The sequence below is a fragment of the Moschus berezovskii genome, chromosome 9 (genome assembly GCF_049115385.1).
Source record: "Moschus berezovskii isolate FMDL1 chromosome 9, NW_MosBer_1.0, whole genome shotgun sequence".
NCBI lineage: Eukaryota > Metazoa > Chordata > Mammalia > Artiodactyla > Moschidae > Moschus > Moschus berezovskii.
Window position 1 is genome coordinate 44,252,327 of NC_142468.1, and position 21,704 is coordinate 44,274,030.

General features: G+C 33.1%; 1 protein-coding gene across 1 annotated transcript in view; it reads right to left on the reverse strand.

Moving 5' to 3' along the window:
- The window catches only part of TRPM7 (transient receptor potential cation channel subfamily M member 7), a 104,976-nt gene that overhangs the window by 34,857 nt on the left and 48,415 nt on the right, over positions 1-21,704 (reverse strand). Inside the window, exons 13-22 of the mRNA XM_055437479.2 lie at positions 19,613-19,666; positions 16,366-16,506; positions 15,938-16,072; positions 15,086-15,366; positions 13,822-14,050; positions 12,579-12,734; positions 12,358-12,501; positions 7,831-7,959; positions 5,984-6,262; positions 1,467-1,641 (exon numbers count right to left, since the gene is read on the reverse strand). Coding sequence (XP_055293454.1) covers positions 1,467-1,641; positions 5,984-6,262; positions 7,831-7,959; positions 12,358-12,501; positions 12,579-12,734; positions 13,822-14,050; positions 15,086-15,366; positions 15,938-16,072; positions 16,366-16,506; positions 19,613-19,666 — 1,723 coding nt within the window. The remainder of the gene's footprint in view (positions 1-1,466; positions 1,642-5,983; positions 6,263-7,830; positions 7,960-12,357; positions 12,502-12,578; positions 12,735-13,821; positions 14,051-15,085; positions 15,367-15,937; positions 16,073-16,365; positions 16,507-19,612; positions 19,667-21,704) is intronic.

The following is a 21,704-nucleotide window of genomic DNA, read 5'->3' on the forward strand; positions in this document are numbered from 1 at the left end:
AGAAGTTCTTTAGTTCCTCTTAGCTTTCTGTCATTAGGGTGGTGTCATCTGCATATCTGAGGTTATTGATATTTCTCCTGGCAATCTTGATTCCAGCTTGTGCTTCAACCAGCCGGCATTTCACATGATGTACTCTGCATATAAGTTAAATAAGCTGGGTGACAATATACAGCCTTGATGCATTCCTTTCCCAATCTTGAACCAGTCCATTGTTCCATGTCCATTTCTAACTGTTGCTTCTTGACCTGCATACAGATTTCTCAGGAGGCAGGTAAGGTGGTCTGATATTCCCATCTCTTTAAGAATTTTCCATTTTGTTGTGATCCACAGAGTCAAAGGCTTTAGCATAGTCAATGAAACAAGATATTTTTCTGGAATTCTGTTGCTTTTTCTATGACCCACAGATTTTGGCAATTTGATTTCTAGTTTCTCTGCCTTTTCTAAATGCAGCTTACGTACAACTGCAAGTTCTTGGTTCACATACTGACTGTTGAAGCCTAGCTTGAAAGATTTGAGCATTACCTTGTAAGCACGACATTAAGTGCAACTGTGTGGTATTTTGAACTTTCTTTGGCACAGCCCATCTTTGGGACTGGAATGAAAACTGATCTTTTCCAGTCTTGTGGCCACTGCCAAGTTTTCCAAGTTTGCTGGCACATTGAGTGCAGCACTTTCACAGCATCATCTTTTAGGATTTGAAATAGCTCAGCTGGGATTTCATCACCTTCACTAGCTTTGTTCATAGAAACGCTTCCTAAGGCCCACAACCCTCTTTAAAACAACAGAATAACCCTATGCAGAGTATGTATTGAAAGGTGAATTTTAAAATTCAATAGTATATATTGATACAATCAACTAATCAATTCCATTATGCTTGCCTCGTTTAGACATAGGTAACCTGAAGCCAATTTGAGCTAATGAGATAAAAATACAGGTTTAATATGGAGCAGCTTGGAAACGGGACATTTCCCCCTGGAGAGAACTATGGAAAACAGTGTCTCTTTCCTCCCACTGCTAGTGAGAGAGTCTTAAAATTGTAAAGGAAACCCTTTTTGAATCAGACACTGATTCCAGAGCACTGGGATGAAAGAGAACAGGTGTCCTTAGCTATCAGTTAACCAATCACAAAGACACTCTAGCACTTTCTGTTATGTGAGTTAATATATGTCCTTACTGTGTAAGCCAGTTTAGCCTAAATTCCATTATTTGCAACTAAAAAAAATCCTAAAATACTTTTTTCAATTAATGTTTATGTTTCTTCTGAGATTAACTAATGTATTGTGGGAAGGCTAAGGTTGTAACACCTTAATTTGTGAAAATACACAGTATTCGGTTCAGTTCAGTCACTCAATCGTGTCCGACTCTCTGCAACCCCATGAATCACAGCACGCCAGGCCTCCCTGTCTATCACCAACTCCCGGAGTTCACTTTAACATAAGATAAATTTGTACACATTAAATCCTTACCATCAATTTCATAGGCATAAACTTCACCAAAAATCATCCAGTATGGATGAAAAACTATATCTTTAGCAAGAGTCCAAGATGGTGCTTCACGAGGATAAAGTATTGCCTTTCTGGGAACACCAAAACTAAGTAATACAAGAGCCATAATCACTACAATGTAGAACATATTGGCCACCTGTTAAAAAAATGAACACTGTTAAAATACATGGGGATTTATACACACAGATAATTCTTCATCTTAAAAAAGAGTTTCTAACATTCCAATAGATAATTTGAATCTTTGAGTTTCTTTTTATTCCTAGCAGTAGCATTCAGGAAATCTCATCGCTATATAAACCTGAACATAAAGGAAATTATATAAAAACTGATCTGTGACATCAGGCAAGTCATAAGCATCTTCTATATATTGAACCATAACACAGGCTCAAACTGGAGTCTGCCTTTCTCATGTCCATGAAGCCTTTTAAAGAAGTGTAGACATAATGGGCAGATGCAAGGAATCAACTTCCGTGAATGTTCTTCCATCCTGAACTCTATCAGGGTGCCTTGTCTCCTGGGCTGTGAAAACCTTCTAAGAGGTAAATACAACAATAAACTGAATTATCAGTATGTGTGTCTAAAAAAGAACTGACCCCCATATCTGGTTAACAAACCCTTTTGCAAGTCAGATGGTTTGCAATTACTTAATTTCAACAAAATTAAAAAGAGCCTAACTGAGCTATCACATAATAAATCATTAAAAAACAATTTTTATTGCTAAATCACAATGTGAATTTTGACATCATTACTCAGGAATTCAAATAATTAAGTGAAATGAAATAAGAAAACTTTAATTTCTATCCACTTATTATGTGCACATGTATTCAGCACTTACATATAAAAAAGTGAATGTAGTGTCACTCTAGCAATATGTAGTAATATTCATCCACAGAAAATAATCTGAGGGGAAAACCCCATTTAAGAGACTACATGTATAACAAATCTGTATTTTAATCTATTATGAACTAACAATAATTGCAATAATAAATTAGCCTAAAGTAAGTTACTATAACATGTTCATATGTTTTGAACAAGTATACAGTGAAAGTAGAAATGGAAGGTGAGACTGTGAAAAGTAAAGAGGACAGTAAATCTAGAACAGATGGAGAAATTATAAAACATTTACTTAAATATAATCATTTAGTCTTGATCCTTTAGCTTTAAAATTGTTAGATCTGCTAATAAATTTCCTTTTAACATTAAGTCAGAATCAAAGAATTAGAATCAAAGAATTCTAATACACTCTCCCAAGATTCAGTTTTTTTACTTATAAAATAGTTAAATAATATCTTAGTTAACCATTTAAGAGCACTACTAAGAGAATGTATGCTTTCAATAAACAAATCTTGGGATAAAAGATTTTAAAAGGCAAATAATTTATCAAAACATTATTCATGGCATTTGCTATAATTTGAAATCCAAATATATATCTGTAATTAAAGAAAATGCCCAAATCAAAACCCAAACCTGAATATTCTAAAATTATACAAGGTGTACTGGCTGATGATTCAGAGGTCTCTGGACTTCACACCTTTTCATGTAAAGCCTATGTGACAATCTTGATTCCCCTACTTTTCCTGGAAATACCACTACTTCATGAAATAATGCAAAATGATAAATAGTGAATACTCCTTTAATGTAATAAATAGTAAACTGGTAATTTTTAACTGGAAAGAACTGGATATACTCTCCTAGAGGGAAAAAGTATAGTGTGAACAAGCAAATATAATAATAAAACTCTATATTCAAATACCATAAAAATTATGTTTTCATAATGCAAAGCAATGCAGGTAATCCTGTATTGGATTACATAGAAGGGTTACTTAGAAGATAAATTTAATCTAGAAGACCAATCTTCTAAGATTAAGGAAAATGGTTTCAAAAATTCTAGGAACAGATTTTTATAAAGGGGGTAGATATTTTAATGGAATTGAGAAAAAGAATAATATATAAGCCCATTTGTGAAATTTAACACAAATAAACACATGTATTCATATACATGTCTTTTTTCCCCTATATACGTCTTGACGAATGGAAAGGTTTACATCTAACTGTTAACACTGACTCTCTCTGGAGGATAGTCTGTCTGCTCTTGCTAAAATTTTGAATAGTAATTTCAGAACAAGGAAAGAAGTTACTTTCACAAAAGCAACACAATAAAGTCTGTCTTTTACACCACTAAAATCTCAAAGCTATTTATGGCAAGAGTAGGCCCAATACATTTTAGATTTTTTCAGTTCAATGCATAAAAATTGCACATTAAATCTATATTTAAAAAACAGAATCTGCCAGTTGGTTAAGCCTATGAGAAAGAGCAAAATAGTTGGCATATTATATCAGGAAAAGATAAGACATTCTGGTTATAAATTTTAAAAATAGTCTGGATCATTAAATAGAGGAAGAAAGAGTTATCTAAAGATATAAACCATGACGGTATTTGTTTAGTGACCATTATCTTGCAAAGTACATTAATAAGGGACAAGATTAGTGTGGTAAACTGGAGTTGCACATGACAAATCCTTGCAAGACTTTTTCAGACTGACACTCTGGTTAAAAATCATCTTAACAAACAACCTGACTTACCTGCTTTCAACATCCACACACTGAAAAGTAACTCCAAAAGACAGAAAAATGTTGCCATACTTCTTTTATGGTAAAGAAAAATCAAAATTTAGGGGAAAGATTCTTCAATGATTTCCCTGTATTTTTCTTCTCTAAAGTCCTACTTTTCAACGTTCTATATACACGAAGCTACTCCCTCTCTTCTATCCAATGTGCTAACAAACTGTACCTTATCACAAAAGAAGTTCCAGACAGGCTGCTCCTTTTTATTCCCATCTATCTCAAGCTTTTGAAGATCAGTTCACATTTCACTGCTTTATAAGAAAAACCTCCACAGACTTTTCTCTTTCCATGAATCCGTATATCCCCTACTCATTAATCAATCAATCACATTGATAGTTTACTAGTATCTCATATTTCCTAAAATCCCTTATGTAGGACAGGCTCCTCAAGCTAGATTATGTAACTGTTAAAAATAATGACAGGACTCATAAAGTCAAAAAAAGAAAAATGTGAGTTCACAAAGTTCAGGGACAATATCCTAATACCTTTGCACTGTCGTGCATAGCAGTGAGAATATAATAAACATTAAAAACTACTTGTTGAATTTTTACTGTTTTTTAAATGCATAATCTGCTAAGGATATAAAAATCAGAGAAAAAAATCTTAAGAACCAACCTTTTAAAGTACAATTAATGTTCACTATTTTTACACTGTTTTTTTCCTACTTGAAATGGCTTTATCCATCCAAACAACAAATATTTAGTAAGCAGATTCTACTATGTGACAGGGACTGTGATAAGTACTATAGACACAAAGGTGACCAACACCAAAGTTCCTACTCCAGTGAATTTAAAGTCTACAGGAGAATGTAAATAATCCAATAAAAATGTAGTTTAAAATAAAGTTAGACACAGATAAATATTGTGAAGGGAAGAACATGGGTGCCATAAAATTATACAGTTAATAAACTTCATCTAGTTGAAAAAGACAAAATATTCTTCCTGAAAAAAATCATGTTAAGAGTCAAGATCTGAAGAATAAAACTAATTACTCAAAAAACCTAAGGATACAAGTGTAGATGAGGATGACCATTTTACACAGGAAAAAAAAGAGCTATTCTTGGTTCTCTGGTAGGGGCTCTGTTAAAGAAAAATGACAAAGGCACGTGTGACTAGAGCACAGGCAAGAGGTCAAAAACGGTAAGGGTAAGGTTCAGAAAGAACGCAAGGTAATATTACTACTGGTGGAAACTAAGTAAAGAGTACACAGAATTGCTCTATCTTATTTCTTACAACTGCATGTAAATCTGTAATTATTTCTAAATTTAAAGGGAGGGAAGGAAGGGAGAGAGAGGAAGAAAGGAAGGAAACCAACAGTCAAACTGGGCAGGGCTTCTGCGTTTCACTGATTCTAGGAGTAATGGAAAACCATCAAAAAAACATTTTTTTTTAAGAATGAGAAGTAACATGTTCAGATTGGCATTCTGAAATATTACTCTAGCTATTACATAGATTGAAGACGGGAAAGAGTGCTTATGAATAAACAGATTACTAGACTATTGCTGGTACCAGATGATGACAGATTGGATTAGTGTGGAGGCAGTAAAGATGAAAAGAAATTCATAGGTTAGACCTGGCAAATTTATATTTTTTTCAAATAGTCCTAACATTTAAAAGTAGCATTTAAAAATTAAAGTATTTCAAGATAAAACAAATAAGATTTTGTAACCTTATTCTATTAAACAGTTTCTTCAAAAGTTAACATCCTAAGAAATGGTTTATTTCGAATATGAGGCAAATAAACATGAACTATCTATTCTCTGATTCAAGTAAAACTATATTAGTAACATTTTTATGATTCTAAGAAAAAATACCAATAAACCCATGAGTATTACCAGACACCTCTCAACTTACCATTTTTCCAATCATCATTACATAAGGTCCTGCCTGTTGATTTACAGCTAGAAAATCTAGCAAACGCACATACCAAAATATTATGTTAAGACAGTAAATTAATCTTCCAGCCACAAAAACATGATTATCATATGCATTCTCAAAGTTCCATTTTGCTCCAAATCTTAGTCCAAATCCAATGAAGAAAGAAATTATGGCAATTGTATCACTGATATTGAAGTAATCACTAAACCACACTTTAATCTTCTGGCTTATTTTTCCAGCTTCAGACATAAAAATCTAAAGGTTAAAAAATAATAATAATCAATTTCTTCCTATTAAAACAAAATTCAATTATAATAGCACAACAAAATTTTACATATATTTTAATATTTCAAAGTTTTTTTAACTGTCTTGGTATTTGATCACCAAAACAATTCAGTAAGATATCAGAGACATATTTCTTATCCTCATTTTCTGTGTATGGGGGGAAGAAAGACCCACAAATAAATAACCTGTTCAACCAAGGTCATCCAATTAAGACACTGTAAATTCTGGATTAGAACAAAGATCCCTAGGCTTGGAATGTGAGATACTTTTGAAAAGTTGTTCTATTTTTCACCGAAACAACACCAGGACATTCAAGCAGGATCTTCCAAAGTGCCTTATTTGCAGAAAGTAAACAACTCAATGGTTTAAATTGCTATAGTTAGCTCTTCTCCTTGATATAAAATTAAAAAAAAAATTTTATGTGGAAAATGGTAATACATTTACAGCTTCAAAATCATAGTGAATCATAAATATTGAAAAGTCTCCCATTCTTATCCCCTAGCCAACTGATTCCCCTTCCCACTAGAGGCAACCACTTTTATTATTATCTAATGAATTCTTGCAGAGCTGTTTTATGATTATACATTTAAAATAATTCTTTGCAACTTGCTTTTACCATTTAAAATTTAATTTCTTTAAACATATTAGTAAAACAATAGATTTCATAAATACAGTGGCCATGGCACTCAAAGGAATTTAAAATGCATAGTAAGTTATTTAATAAGATAAAGTCCTACAATACCTAAGTGGGAGGGAAGTACAATGCCTTCTATTTTTGCAATTTCATGTATTCTCTAAATGTAAAACAGAGACATGAAATAATTCTGATGTATTTAAATAAGTGTGTTATAAAACAACATAAACAGAAAGTTGCAAAAAGATTTTTAAAACTTCCCCCCCTCAGAGTATTAGAAAATTTACATTTTTACATTGAAAACTCTATTGATAGACACAGGGATCTAAATGACAATTTAATGGGCAATATAGTCCACTTTGTTCAGTCGCTCAGACTGACTCTTTGTGACTCCATGGGCTGTGTAGCCCACCAGTCTTCTCTGTCCATAAATTTTCCAGGCAAGAATACTCGAGTATGCTACCATTTCCTACTCCATGGAATCTTCCCAACTCTGCACTGGCAGGAGAATTCTTTACCACTGTGCCACCTGGGAAGTCCACAGGATACTTTAGAGGAGTATAAAATAAGAAACTACTTATAATTTACCTACCTGATTGGCTAGTATATTTAAAACTTCTGAGAGTGGCAAAGATCATAAATATGAATGTTGAGGAAATAAAAATCAAATCTGCTTTCTGAGACAATCACTATCTTTGTAATTAGGGCAAAGTTAACAACACACTAATCTCTATTCTTTGGCAATCACTTTTAGAATAGCAAAACAAAACATTCTACACTTTAATAACATCATCACCTACTGAAATTATGAATAACACCTACAATACCCATACACATAACCAAAACAAACAAAACACCCTCCAATTACAAACTAAGTTACTGATAGGAAAAACTGAAGACATACCTCACGGATTTTCTCAATAGCATAGGTAAAAATATAAGCAATAACAATCCATTCTTGAACTGAAGGTAATCGTTCCATTTGTACAAGAACCACAAATGTATAAAGCATCAGAAATCCTAAGTATGCCAACTAGTAAAAAAAAAAAAGGATATGAATAAAATTTATTATAAAATGTAATTTACTATGAAAATTTCTAAACATACACACAAAAAGAGACTAAACTAGTCCCTGTGAAGTATCTCCCAGCTTTAATCATTAGAAAAGTTTCAGAGGTAACTCTTTTTCCATAAAGACATTGCATTTATCAACCAATCATTTATAAATGGTCCCCAAGGTATAAATGTATTATTCTAAACTTTAACTTTTTAGTACTTCCTATAGGAAGAATTTTATAATACCAGGTTTATGTTCTCAGCATAGTCTACATAATTTCACTTATATCTAAAGTACCATAACATTTTAAACTTACTACAGAACTTCATCACCATCATTCAGAAATGCATACTACCTAGCTCCTCCTTCTCCCAACCAAGTAGTACTCCTAAGAAAGACAACTGGTATTTTCTTAGCTCCTGGTCACAGAGGATGAATCCCAAGAAATGGAAACAAAAATGAAAAACATTCTTCCTAGGTAAAAGAACATCCCACCTTTCAGACTCTTAACAAGAAAAATTATAAGGAGATAATAAGGAACAATGTAAAATAACTTCTGAAGAATCATTTCATTTTATTTCAGAGGAAAACCCAGATTCTTTAACCCCTGAACAACTGTGTCTGAGAATTTTCTCATCACTTTCCTTGCTTCCATCAATAACCTCAGATATGCAGATGACACCACCCTTATGGCAGAAAGTGAAGAGGAACTAAAAAGTCTCTTGATGAAAGTGAAAGAGGAGAGTGAAAAAGTTGGCTTGAAGCTCAACATTCAGAAAACAAAGATCATGGCATCCGGTCCCATCACTTCATGGCAAACAGACGGGGAAACAGTGGAAACAGTGTCAAGACTTTATTTTGGGGGGCTCCAAAATCACTGCAGATGGTGACTGCAGCCATGAAATTAAAAGATGCTTACTCCTTGGAAGGAAAGTTATGACCAACCTAAACAGCATATTAAAAAGCAGAGACATTACTTTGCTAACAAAGGTCCGTCTAGTCAAGGCTATGGTTTTTCAAGTGGTCATGTATGGATGTGAGAGTTGGACTGTGAAGAAGGCTGATCGCCGAAGAACTGGTGCTTTTGAACTGTGGTATTGGAGAAGACTCTTGAGAGACCTTTGGACTGCAAGGAGATCCAGCCAGTTCATTCTAAAGGAGATCAGTCCTGGGTGTTCATTGGAAGGACTGATGCTAAAGCTGAAACTCCAAAACTTTGGCCACCTCATGCAAAGAGCTGACACTGGAGAAGACCCTGATGCTGGGAGGGATTGAGGGCAGGAGGAGAAGGGGACGACAGAGGATGAGATGGTTGGATGGCATCACCTTGGTTCATACCCCCCAAAACCCAAACTCCTGAATCTCTCCTGAGACAAAGGACAGGCGAGGTTGGCCTTTTCAGCATTTCAAAGTCAGCTTTCAAAGTCTGGCTTGTGGGTGTGATGGGAGCCAGAGAGGGAAAAGTGCAGACCCCTTTGAAGGTATGTTCTCAAGATGCTGGTGTGATTCCTCAATATAATACTGATGAGAAAATAACACAGAACAGGAGGAAGAAGAGGAGGAGAGGGAATGCCTGGACTTTGATCACTGGGAATTACACAGGAACGTGACGTTAGAGAACTACCGGGACCTGGTCTCCTTGGGTCTTACTGCCAGCCAGACATGTGGTCACCTTTTGTGCACAAAAGAAGGATCTCTAAGATGTGAAGAGAATAAAGACAATAGCCCATATATCCAGCTTTGTCTTATTATGACACCCAGGTTCTGATGACCAAGAAAGTAGGTGTGGAAGATTTGTTTCAAAAAAATGCTGCTGGGAAAACAGGAAAGCTGTCAACTTAAGAAATTTAAACTGCAATAAATTGTGTAAGATCTTAAGCAGGAGCTCTGTTATTCAAAAACTACAACAGCATTTAATATGAAATGACAAACAATCTTTGCAGTAAATCAGACAATAACTTTGACCAAGACTCAAATCTTATGAAAACATCAGGGCACTGAATCTTCAGAAAACCATTTTAAAAGTAATAAATATAAAAACGTCTTTTATCAAAGCTCAATATTACTACATATAAGAGGATTCATATGGAGAGAAGACTTACAAATGTAGTGAATGTGATAAAGGTTTTAATCAATCATTCACACTAGAGAGGAACATTACAAGTGTAATAAATCTGGGAAAGTCTTTATAAAAAATCTAAGTAGACACAGGAAAATTCGCACTAGAGGAAAACTATAAATGTAAAGAATGTGGTAAAGCCTTTATATGGTGCTCAAAACTTACTAGACATCAGATAACTCACACTGGGGAGAAACCATACATATGTAAAGAATGTGGCAAAGCCTTTAGCCAGTGCTCAAATCTTAAGCAGCATCAGATAATTCATACTGCAGAGAAAAGCCTTATGAAAGTACAGAATGTTGCAGTCTTTGATCAGCATCCATATCTTACTCAGCATCAAAGAACTCATACTGGAAGAAACCTCACCAATGTAAAGAATGTGGCAAAGCCTTTAACTGGCTCACAAAAAATAACAAAATTCATAGAAAAGTAGGAAAAAAAACATAGTAGGAAAGAACTGTACAAATACAGAGAATGTGACAGAGCCTTTTACCAAAGCTGTTACCTCACTCAAAATCATAGAAACCCTGCAAACGTGGTAAGTGATGAAAGACAGTCCTAAGTATATACTTCAGAAAACAGCCAAAGAGTTCATAGTGGAAAGAAACTTGAAAGATGAAAAAAATGTAAAAGTACTCAATCAAAAATCAAATCTAAATAAATATCAGCAAACACAGTAGAAAGCACTAAAATCAATAACTTTTCTAGCACTACTCTAAATGAGAATATTATAGAAAATAATCTAAAGTTGAAGCACCTGTAAAAGTTATTTGTTGGTACTGATCACAGATATTGATCCAATTTATTGTTGGTATTGATGTTGAGACAGGTATAACTATTATCATTATCTTTTTTATACTAGTATTATTTGAGGTTATTTGAAAGTAATATAACTCCCAAATTACATAATATGCCTTTCTTTCTAGTGTGAATGTAAATTCATGTGTTTGACTGTTGATGCCTCAGAGATAAAAGAAGTTCTGTATTAGGGGGCAATCATTTAAGTAAAATGTATAATGAAAATCTAAATGGAGATGACATTTGTTGATTTAAATCATTCTTATAGATGACTATTAGTTAAGTGTTCAGGGACTTACTCTTTGTACTAAAGAAAGAGAATCACTCTAAATTTAAGTAGCTGTGTCCATTTGCTTTTAAGGATAAAAAGATGGTAGTTCATTAAAATCCTGATAAACATTCCCTAAATCAATAGAAGTCATGAATATTAGTTGGCATGTTTGAAACAAATACATATTCATCAAAAACTAAGAAAAATATAGCTAACCCTTCCATAAGAGGTTATAAAATTACTGTATATCCATGTTTATTAAATAACTAGCTTTTTTTCTATAAGCCATAAAAATCACAATTCTCACATTAGCCTATCAGAAGAATTCTTCTGAATTTCTATAATCTATATTTTGATAAGAGGATCATAGGTGAATTGTTAAAGATTTACTTAGACCATGTTTGAATTTTATATTAATAAAACTGATTTTTAATGTGGTTAAAAAAAATCTATTTTGCTCATACTATTTTAAACCATACCATGTTATTAATTCAAAAAGATACATACACCCCATGTTCATAGCAGCATATTTACAAGTGCAAATATATGGTATCAACCTAAGTGTTCATCAATAGATGAATGGTCAAAGACGTAGTAAATATATACAATGGAATACTGCTGCTGCTGCTGCTGCTAAGTCACTTCAGTCGTGTCCGACTCTGTGTGACCCCATAGATGGAAGCCCACCAGGCTCCCCCGTCCCTGGGATTCTCCAAGCAAGAACACTGGAGTGGGTTACTATTCAGCCATAAAAAAGAATAAAAATTTTGCCAATTGCAGCAACATGGATGGACTTAGTATTATTTTAAATGAAATAAGTCAGACACAGAAGAACAAAAATTGCACGATATTATGTATATGTGGGATCCAAAAGATACAACAAACCAGTGAATTTAACAAAAAAGCGGCAGACTCACAGTTATGGAGAACAAACTAGTGGTTACCAGTGGGCAGAGAGAAAAGGGAGGAGGGGCAACATAAAGGTAGGGGACTAAGAGGTACAAACTATTAGGTATAAGATAAGCTACAGAAAATGAAATATGCTACAAGCAGATACTATACAACATGGGACATACAGCCGTATTTTATAACTATAAATGGATCATACTGTGAATTGTTATATTACACATTTATAACATATATTATTGTACATCAATTATACTTCGATAAAAAGAAACCATACCGTGTTAAACCAGAATTTTACAATTGGTGCATGATAAAAGGCATAAAACTTTCGTGTGATTGGAAGCTTTTTTGATTTTATTTGTATCTCGATTTCATTCTTCCCTTCATTCTTGTCCAATAGTCTTACTTCTTTAAATATTTCCTAAAATAAAAATAACATTTATGGTACATTTTCTCACAATAAATTTACATTTACTTTAATTTTGTTTCCCTCCTTACCATGGGAATCTCTTCTGCTATGTTTTGAAAGTTGTTTTCACTATCCTCCATTGTCATTTGATGAGCATCTTGAGATTGTGGAATATGAGACATTTCAGCCTTAGTTTTATATTCTAACATTAATATGGCAGGTGGTACTAAAATGCTTAGTATGACCTAAAAATTTTAGAAACAGATAAGTTCACATTTTAAAACCAATGACTTTCAAGAATATAATAAAAGCAATAAAAAGGTATAAAAATCCTGGTTATTAGTTAGCCATTTTGCCCCTGGTTCTGTAGGGGAAAAAAAAACTTCACTTTTCACTTATATATAAAGAGGCCCAAGTTTGAGTACTACAAGGGTATAGAAAAAATTTAATAATTAATATAGACTCGTCCCATTAAAAAATCAGATTACAATTTGTTCAGAGAATACATTTTTGTTGTAAATACAATTCAAGCTTTATGAAATTGCTATGTGCTTAATTTTACCCTAAATCTCTCTGCAAGTGTTCCAAGTCATAACATGATTACTCAAGTTGTATCCTACAAACAAAGACGTTTATTTCTAAACTTGTATTATTTGCAAAATCTTAAAAGCACAAAGAAATTATAGTTGTGTATCTGGGTTTCTTTGATAACTGTATATCAAGGTTAATCTTTCACTATTATTTTTAGTGTATGATAAGTATTTATTATCCACTTATAATGGTCCGTGATTAAACTTCTTGCATGATCTCTGCCTTCCATATTTCTGTGCCTTATTTAAGACATACAAAAAGGAAAGTTTAAAGCAAAATCTCTCACTATAATGAGACTGAAAGTACCAGTTAATATTTTACCCAAATTTTTGACCATAAAAACCAAGCAGATCTAATACATGTGAAGTAAAAATGAAAAGTAATAGATTATTAAGTTAGTAGATATGGGCCAGGATCTAGAATTCTAGAATCTAGGAATCATCTTTTCATAAAACAGCAACTGTTTTTCATGGCTGCACAGGGCTATATAAATGCCAACACTCCCAGTCCCATTTGTTGCAATCATGCATCTGGCTCAAACTGGGAAAATAATCATTATACACCACATCTGAAAAGAATTCAGAGTGAAGGGGGAAAAAAGAGGCCATTTAATGCCACTTACAATAAAATGCCAACACCACAACTCTTACTTGCCCTTACATTTTACTCTACTGGTGGGCTAATTCCTCTATTCTTTTTATCTAATCACATACTTAATATTAAATTATTTCCAAAGTATACCTTGTACCAGGAATTTTTCCTCATATTCAGCCTTCCCATCCACATATCAGATAACAACATCTGTGTACAGGTGTGGGCTACAAAAGGTCTAAGTCTTGAAGAAACTGCTAACTTAAGACAGGTAGAATTACTCCAATTTTTCAGTTCATAAGTGAGCAATTTCATAGCCATGGTTTCATCTTGTCTGAAGGATTGTTCCAGTAATTCAACTGCCAGTTGACCAAAATCACTATCAAAAGATAAAAGCCAAAACATATTCAAATTACCAAATTGCAGTTTTAAACCATTATCTTCAGGGTCATTCATTACATGTTCCAATTTTTTAAAATATTTTCAGACACACTTGGGGAATTATGAGGCATCAGAATAGCCCTATGTTTTCAGATATCCACTACTCTATGGAAATTACAAAGTATTAAAATATGTCATAATACTAGGAACGAGACTGAAAATGTGACTCCACAGCACTTTCCCCTGGTCACAGAAATAAACCTACAGACTCATAGGAAACCAAACCTGACAATGTTCAGATGCTCTGTTCAAAAAGTCTCTATATAATATTTCAAATAGTAGAAAAGGTTGGTACCCAATAGAGAAAAAGAATGTCAATATGGACTAACCTAGTATGAAAAATATCCTAATCTTAAATCCCTGGTGAGTTGATCACAGGATCTCTGTTTTAGCTATTTTCATAATAACTCCTATTTTCTTCCAAAGAGAGTCCATTTGCGGGGAGGGAGGTCCTATTCTCTATTATAAAGCTTTCTATCACTACAAACTACCGTTCTAGCTTACTATTCCATTACTCCCCTAAGTAAACTGTAAAACTTCCCTGAATTATTTCAGTCTTCTACACATGTAGCTCCACCACATGAAATGCCTTTCCAGTTGAACTAAATTTATTTCCTTAGAAAACAGCTTAAACCTTCCTTCCTTCTTTACTCTACCACTTCAAATGGAAGTTTACCTAATCTAATTGCTATTATGTGCAACTAATTAGTAAACTGACATTTCTGGCATTTCTTCTTTCTTGCTGAAATATTTAACTCTTGAATTGTAAACGATATAATAACCTCTTTTTTGTATGCCTAGGTCTCTGAATTTTTTTAAAAAAAAGACTTAAACATTTAGAAAGTGGATTTCTCCTAATTTTACCAATAAAATTATATATACACATACCCAATTAGCATGGCACTATAATCTCTACTTAAACCTCATCTATTTTGTATTTTTAAAATGTTTCAAATGATAAAACATAACTTACTTGGAATATTGTTTCAGTTCCTCTGAAGTATCATCTACAAGGTCACTCTGCTTTGCTTCATATGCCATTGAACGATAGATCTTACAGGCAACTAATGCTTTAGCCATTGATTCTTCACCATGCTGCCATAAGAAACGGGCCATAACCTGCCTCTTCATGAGGCAAGCCCAAATTAATAGTTCATTAAGTGGATAAGGAAAGCGCTTGGTTTCTGGATCATCAATATCTACAATTTCATCTTTGGTTCTTTTCTTCTTTCCTTCTTCCACAGCTGTATCAATCTTCAAGAGGAAATAAATATTATAAGGCTCATTAAAATAAGGCCATATGATACTCATGTGAGAATTTTAATAAAATGTCCTTTATTCAATTTTTCATATAAATGTACAAATGAAAATAGAATTTTATATATTTGATTTTTATTACGATTCAAATTCATTTTATAGAAATGTTATTCCCCAAAACTGTCTTTGTAAAAGTTTTCCAAGTTGAGAGAAAGGGCCTCAATATTTCCACTAACATCTGATAAAACACAGTTCTAATGAAGGAAAAGTTTGGTACCACCTTTGTCTTGAATGCTGTTAATCAAGTAAACATGGAATAAAAGAAGACAGTTAAACACTGACCAAAACGTCTAAAAATTTTGATTATCATAGCTAAATATGAAAAAGAATTATTACCTCATATTATTTTTTGGTATATAGGAAAATGAAAAATTGAGGATACAATACTGTATCTAAAAACAAAAGATAATTCTTACTAAAACAAGTAACTTTTTTGTTTCATGATACCAAGTAACTTAAAAAGAATAAAATCCAAAAGCCAGAACAGGTAATATTTAAACAAAAATACCTTTGGTCGGTAAGGCTGTGCTGTTTTAATGAAATGATTATGCCTCGTTTTTTCCTTTTTATCTGCTCTATTGCCAAAAGATTCCTGACTCTTTCGCAACTGAGGAGTGCTGCTCGAGGTATTTCGGCCAGACCTCTGAAAGCAAAAGTTTATTAGTTTTTACAGATTTAAATACACTGTTATGGTATAAAAATTAAAAATCAATTTTTACATATACATGTATATATAAATGTGTCTGTACATACACCAAAAAAAAAAACCCAACATGATTTCTTTAGGATTTCAATTACAAAATATTTCTAAGTACTCTTAGTTGAAAATCTTGTTTTTAAGACAATTCTGTCAATACTTTTACCATTCTAATATGAGTTAATTTTTATAAGCTCATTTTAAAGCATATCTATAGACTTCCCCCAAATATTACATACCCGATTATTTCCACCAAGACTATTATATATTAATCGAAAACGTTTCCGAGTGTAGGTGCATCTATAGGTTCCTCCCATAAGATATTCAATAACAAGTCCTATATCAATTAGAGTGATCTTATATCCTGGAGGAAGATTCCCCTGGAAATAAAACATTAGTTTTAAAAAGGCAAAATTGTATTTCTCAATGTTTCCAAGCCACACCTAGCAACATGTCTATTTTTCTCCAAAATAACAAATGTTTACTTGCTACAGAAAGCTGGAGTTGCCAGCAGCTACCTTTACAGAAAAGAGTGACTTGCTTCTGTTTGCTTTTATAAGAACAGAAGTTTCTTCAGTTCAGAACAGATTCTGAATCTTCAGAACAGATTCTGAAGTTTGAGGTCCCAACAGTGTGGCTCAGGACAAGAGTATGACTTACAGTAGGAAGATAATTTGATCTCTCCACTGTACTAATACTTCACAAAGAGGCAAAGAAAGCTCTAAGTGCTAAATATTCCATCTCACCATGGCACATAAGTTGTATTTTCCTGCAAAAATAATGCTATAAATATTTTCAGTTGGGACCATTAATACTTATTACTATTTTTAAACCAAAATTATATTGGCTATATTATAGATTACACAAATTTGTATAGCCTTGACTAAAATTCAACTACCACTGACAACACTATTCACAGCTAAGACATCTTTTTAAGGCATCAATTTACAAATTGGAACATAAACCATTTTTGAGTTTGGAAAGACTGTCTCAGAAAGAAGTATTGGTGAATTTCATTAAATAATCTTAAAAGGGTTTAATCACCAGTTAGTTTATATATATTAACCAATTCTGCCCTACTATAGTCAACATTCTTCCATCCCCCTAATTGTAATTTTATGAACTTAGTACTTTAAAAAATGCTTATACTTATTATTTTAGGTACACCTGTGAAGTTTCTAATTTCTAGACATCTATGTTATTTAGGTCACCAATTTAAAAACTAATAAAAACATATTTTCACCTTAAATACAAGATTTTTGTTTTTATTTTATCTTAAGCCACTCCAGTACTCTTGCCTAGAAAATCCCATGGATGGAGGAGCCTGGTAGGCTGCAGTCCATGGGGTCGCTAAGGGTCGGACACGACTGAGCGACTTCACTTTCACTTTTCACTTTCACACATTGGAGAAGGAAATGGCAACCCACTCCAGTGTTCTTGCCTGGAGAATCCCAGGGACGGGGGAGCCTGGTGGGCTTCCATCTATGGGGTCACACAGAGTCGGGCACGACTGAAGTGACTTAGCAGCAGCAGCAAGCAATCTCAAAATGTTTTATGACTGAAGATGTCATGTATGATAGATACTTTAGTCTGTTTTTTAAAAATCTGACAAATACCCTTACGTTATGTATTCACTTGAATAGGAAATATTTAAATTAAGAAAAATAGGGATTTCCCTGGTGGTCCAGGGTTAAGAATCTGCCTTGCAATGCAGGGGATGCAGTTCAATCCCTTGTCAGGGAACTAAGATCCTTCATGCCACAGAGCAACTAAGTCCACGTGCCACAATTAAGAGTCCACTTGCCACAATGAAATATCCCTCAGAGTGCAATGAAGATGCCACATGCTACAACTAAGACCCAACACAGCCAAACAAATAAAATAAATATTTTCAATAAATTAATTAAAGAAAATAATGTGAGCTACCTAAAAAAAGGATAATCAATTTTTCAAACTATACAAACAGCTCTTATAAAACTTTTTTTGAATCAGAATATACTCAGTTACTGCTTGTACTTTAGGATTTTTCACTTACGGAAGTAGAAAAATTGGGCTAATTACTACAGTCATCAAAGTAAAAGTAGTTAACATAACAAATCTCATATGTGAGATTTACAGAATCTATAGCTCTGCTAAACCACCTAAGAAAATCACAATGCAAATGTGCTTAAGAAATCCCTGGATTGAAGGTCTCCCTCATTACTCAGGCTTTCTGGGGAGAATAAAAAAGAAGCTTTAACGACTTAAACAAACAAAAATTAGTGCACGACTGAAGTGACTTAGCAGCAGCAGCAGCAGCAGTCCAGCACAGGAAAATCCATAGGGAGGGCAAGGAGATTAACAGTGGTCTAGGGTGAAGTCAGAAATAAGGAGTAAAGAAGGAACAGGAATGAGGAGAGACTGCTAATGGATATGAAGTTACTTTAGGGGACTACTGCAAACACTCTAAAACTGTGGTAAAGGTGGCACTACCCTGCATACAGAAAAGTCACTGAACTATACACTTTAAGTGGATGAATTTTATGGTATGTGAAACACATTTCAATAAAACTATAAAGATAAGCATGTGGGAGAAAATGAATTAAAGTAAAACATTTTAAGTTAAAAGTTCTTTCTATGTCAGTTTTATTAGATATGTTACACAACACAGAAAATGACACTTCTATCCACACTCACACTTATTAGCAAGTGAAAAGTGAAGGATTTTGGACATAGAGCATTTTCATGCAGAAGCTTTAAAAATAATTCAATGAACTAAATACAAGTACTTTTTCATCAAGTGAAATAAAACTGTTGGACATTAATAGTTTAAACTGTTATAAATTTTAAAAATAAATGTTTAAAACTATTAACTCACAGAGAATCCAGTAGAAGAGAAGAGAAATATCAGTGTATCAAATTTAGTCACCACAGAATGGCTTTAGATCACATAACAACATTACATATGCAATTACTACCAATACTAAATATAAAAGGGGGAGAGGGAGAAAGGAGGAGAGATGGTGGCAATAGGCCGGGGTGGGGAGGGGACGGACGATGACAGACATAGGGAGAAAGATAGAGAGCATTTTCAGCCTTTTTATTTGTAAATCTGCCATTGAAGATCACCAATCAGTGTTTCTCCCAATGTCTTTATTCAATGTCCTTTAAATGTCCAGGGAACAAATTTCTTCTGAACACAGAGAAAGAAGATACATCCTATCAACGATCATCCTTTAAGCACAAATAAGCATGATGAAATTCATCATATTCTATCCTGGATGACCAGAAGCTCAGGTCTTAATTTCATAAACTTTATTTTTCTTGATATCTAATATATTATGTTCTCTATACCTATGTTATCACAAATTCATCTCTCATTTTATTTTGATCTTAAAAAAAGTGATCTTATTGTTGATTTTAAGATGTATAGAAATGTTTTTAGAAACAAATGAAGTATAAATGATTTTAAAATAACGCTTTTCAGAAACAAAAATAATCTCTTACCTGCTTGACATCTCGAACAAGATGAAATAGCATTGGATTAGTTGGGCCTTGTTTCTTTAACGAAAAGAAAATCAGAGCAAACTATTATTTTTCTTCTAAAATAACTTTTTTTTTATTACTTACAGGACTTTTGTTCTTACACAAATCACACTGTTTTTGAGTTATAGAAAATCTGTCCATAAAATGGAACAAAGAAAAAGATATACCCATTTCATACTGTCATATCTACCTTAAACAGGATGTATAATTTCTTATGTTCTTACATTTATTTATGCAAAAACACAAAAGCTTTTGTTTTCTAAAAGTCAGGCAAACACTGCAAGCTTAACAATTATATGTTAAATTTAATTTATATTTCACTGATAGTAGAAGCATACATTCTCCTTCCTCTTGTTAAAATGTCCATCTCTGTTTCTGTCATCAATCATCAAGTTTCAGCAATATATTAAATATTTTGGGTAAGAAACCTTTAACATTTACAAATGCTGTCTTTTCCCTATTATCTTAATTCTATTTAAATGAAATATTACAGTAGACTAAACTCAAGTTTCATTTTTACGTAATCTTATTTTGAGGGTATCCTATATTTTGAAAAAATACCCACTACTATCTCTCTCATCAAGACTGAGATAAGAGGGCCAAAAATATATTCTAAACTTTTTAGAAATGCCCTCATCTATATAAAATTTACTGCAATTAATTCCATGCAGCATAAATCAAGAAACTTACTGTCAATACTTTAAATCAGATGTTTAAAAGAAATATCAAATGAAAATTTTCTCCCACCAAATTTTTCAAATGAAAATTTTCTCTGTGTTACAGTTAATTTTTATGAGGTTATTAGTAATCAATTCAACCTACTTTTCCATTTATATATAATAGGACCCTGATACCAAAACGTTTGAGAACCACTGCTTTATCATGGTATATATAATCCCTTAAACTTTAAATAATCTTATCAATAATTGATGCTGAAAGTTAACTATTATCTTGATAACTTTGAGTTATACTATTAAAACATTACTTGCCTTGCTAGTTGGATCAATTTTTATTTTTACTGTTGTATACTTGCTTTACATTTCAGGAATAAACCTTACTTCAGCACAGTGAATAATCCGTTTAATATTACGTCTGTTCGCTAGAGACAGCAGAATGCCAACAAAGTTCAATTTGACTGTGCTAGACATTATTAAAGGGAAAAAGTGGGGGGGGATATAATCCCTACTCAAAGGAAATTTACAGTCCACAGTAGAAGATAAAATTGTACATAACAAACTATGATATTGGGGTTTACTGTACCAATGCCTTGGCATTTGAAATAAGTTTAAACAAAGAATAAAATCCAGTAACTGGGTAAGTGGTTTGGAAGAAAAATGCAGACCAGCACTGTGTAAACAGTAAATGCTTTCTAAAAAAGCTTACATTTGAGGGAAACAGTATGTAAATGATGTAGCTGAAACAGCTACTCTATAGGAAGATGGGAGATAGGAATTGAAAGGCTGAGTGACAGAAATAGCTGAGGCAAAATTTCAAAAGCTGGAGAGCTTTGAAAATTAGTCTAAAGGCCCAAGTATTATTCTATACATATCGGGGAGCCATCAAAAGTTTTTAAACTGGGAAAACTATGATAAAATATGTGACTGTAAGAATATTTGGGTTAAAGATTTGAAGATAGACAAGGAGATTAGATTATTGAAGTAGTAAAGACTAGAAATGATTGAATAGTACAAAGACATTAAGAATGCAAAGGCAGAGATAAAGAGGTAGAAACTGATGAATAAAGGGAAACAGCTTAGCAGAGAAGTCAAAGTTAGACAGCTAGGATTTGGTCATAATACTCCTCAAGGTATAGTGCTATTGGTAATGAAAAATTGTAAGAAGAGTAGTTATTTACCTCTGAATGTTAGTGACATGAAATTTGAAACATAATCAGAAAAGCTTTGTAAAGGGAATAATTAAGTTTTCAGGAGCGCTTTAAAAGAAAAAAATGAAAAACAGTACGTAAGCTAACAGTAGATACCACAAGGTCAAAATCATAAATAGAAACAACAAAAAGGAGACATGAAAAAAGCAATGTGTAATTTCTCCATTA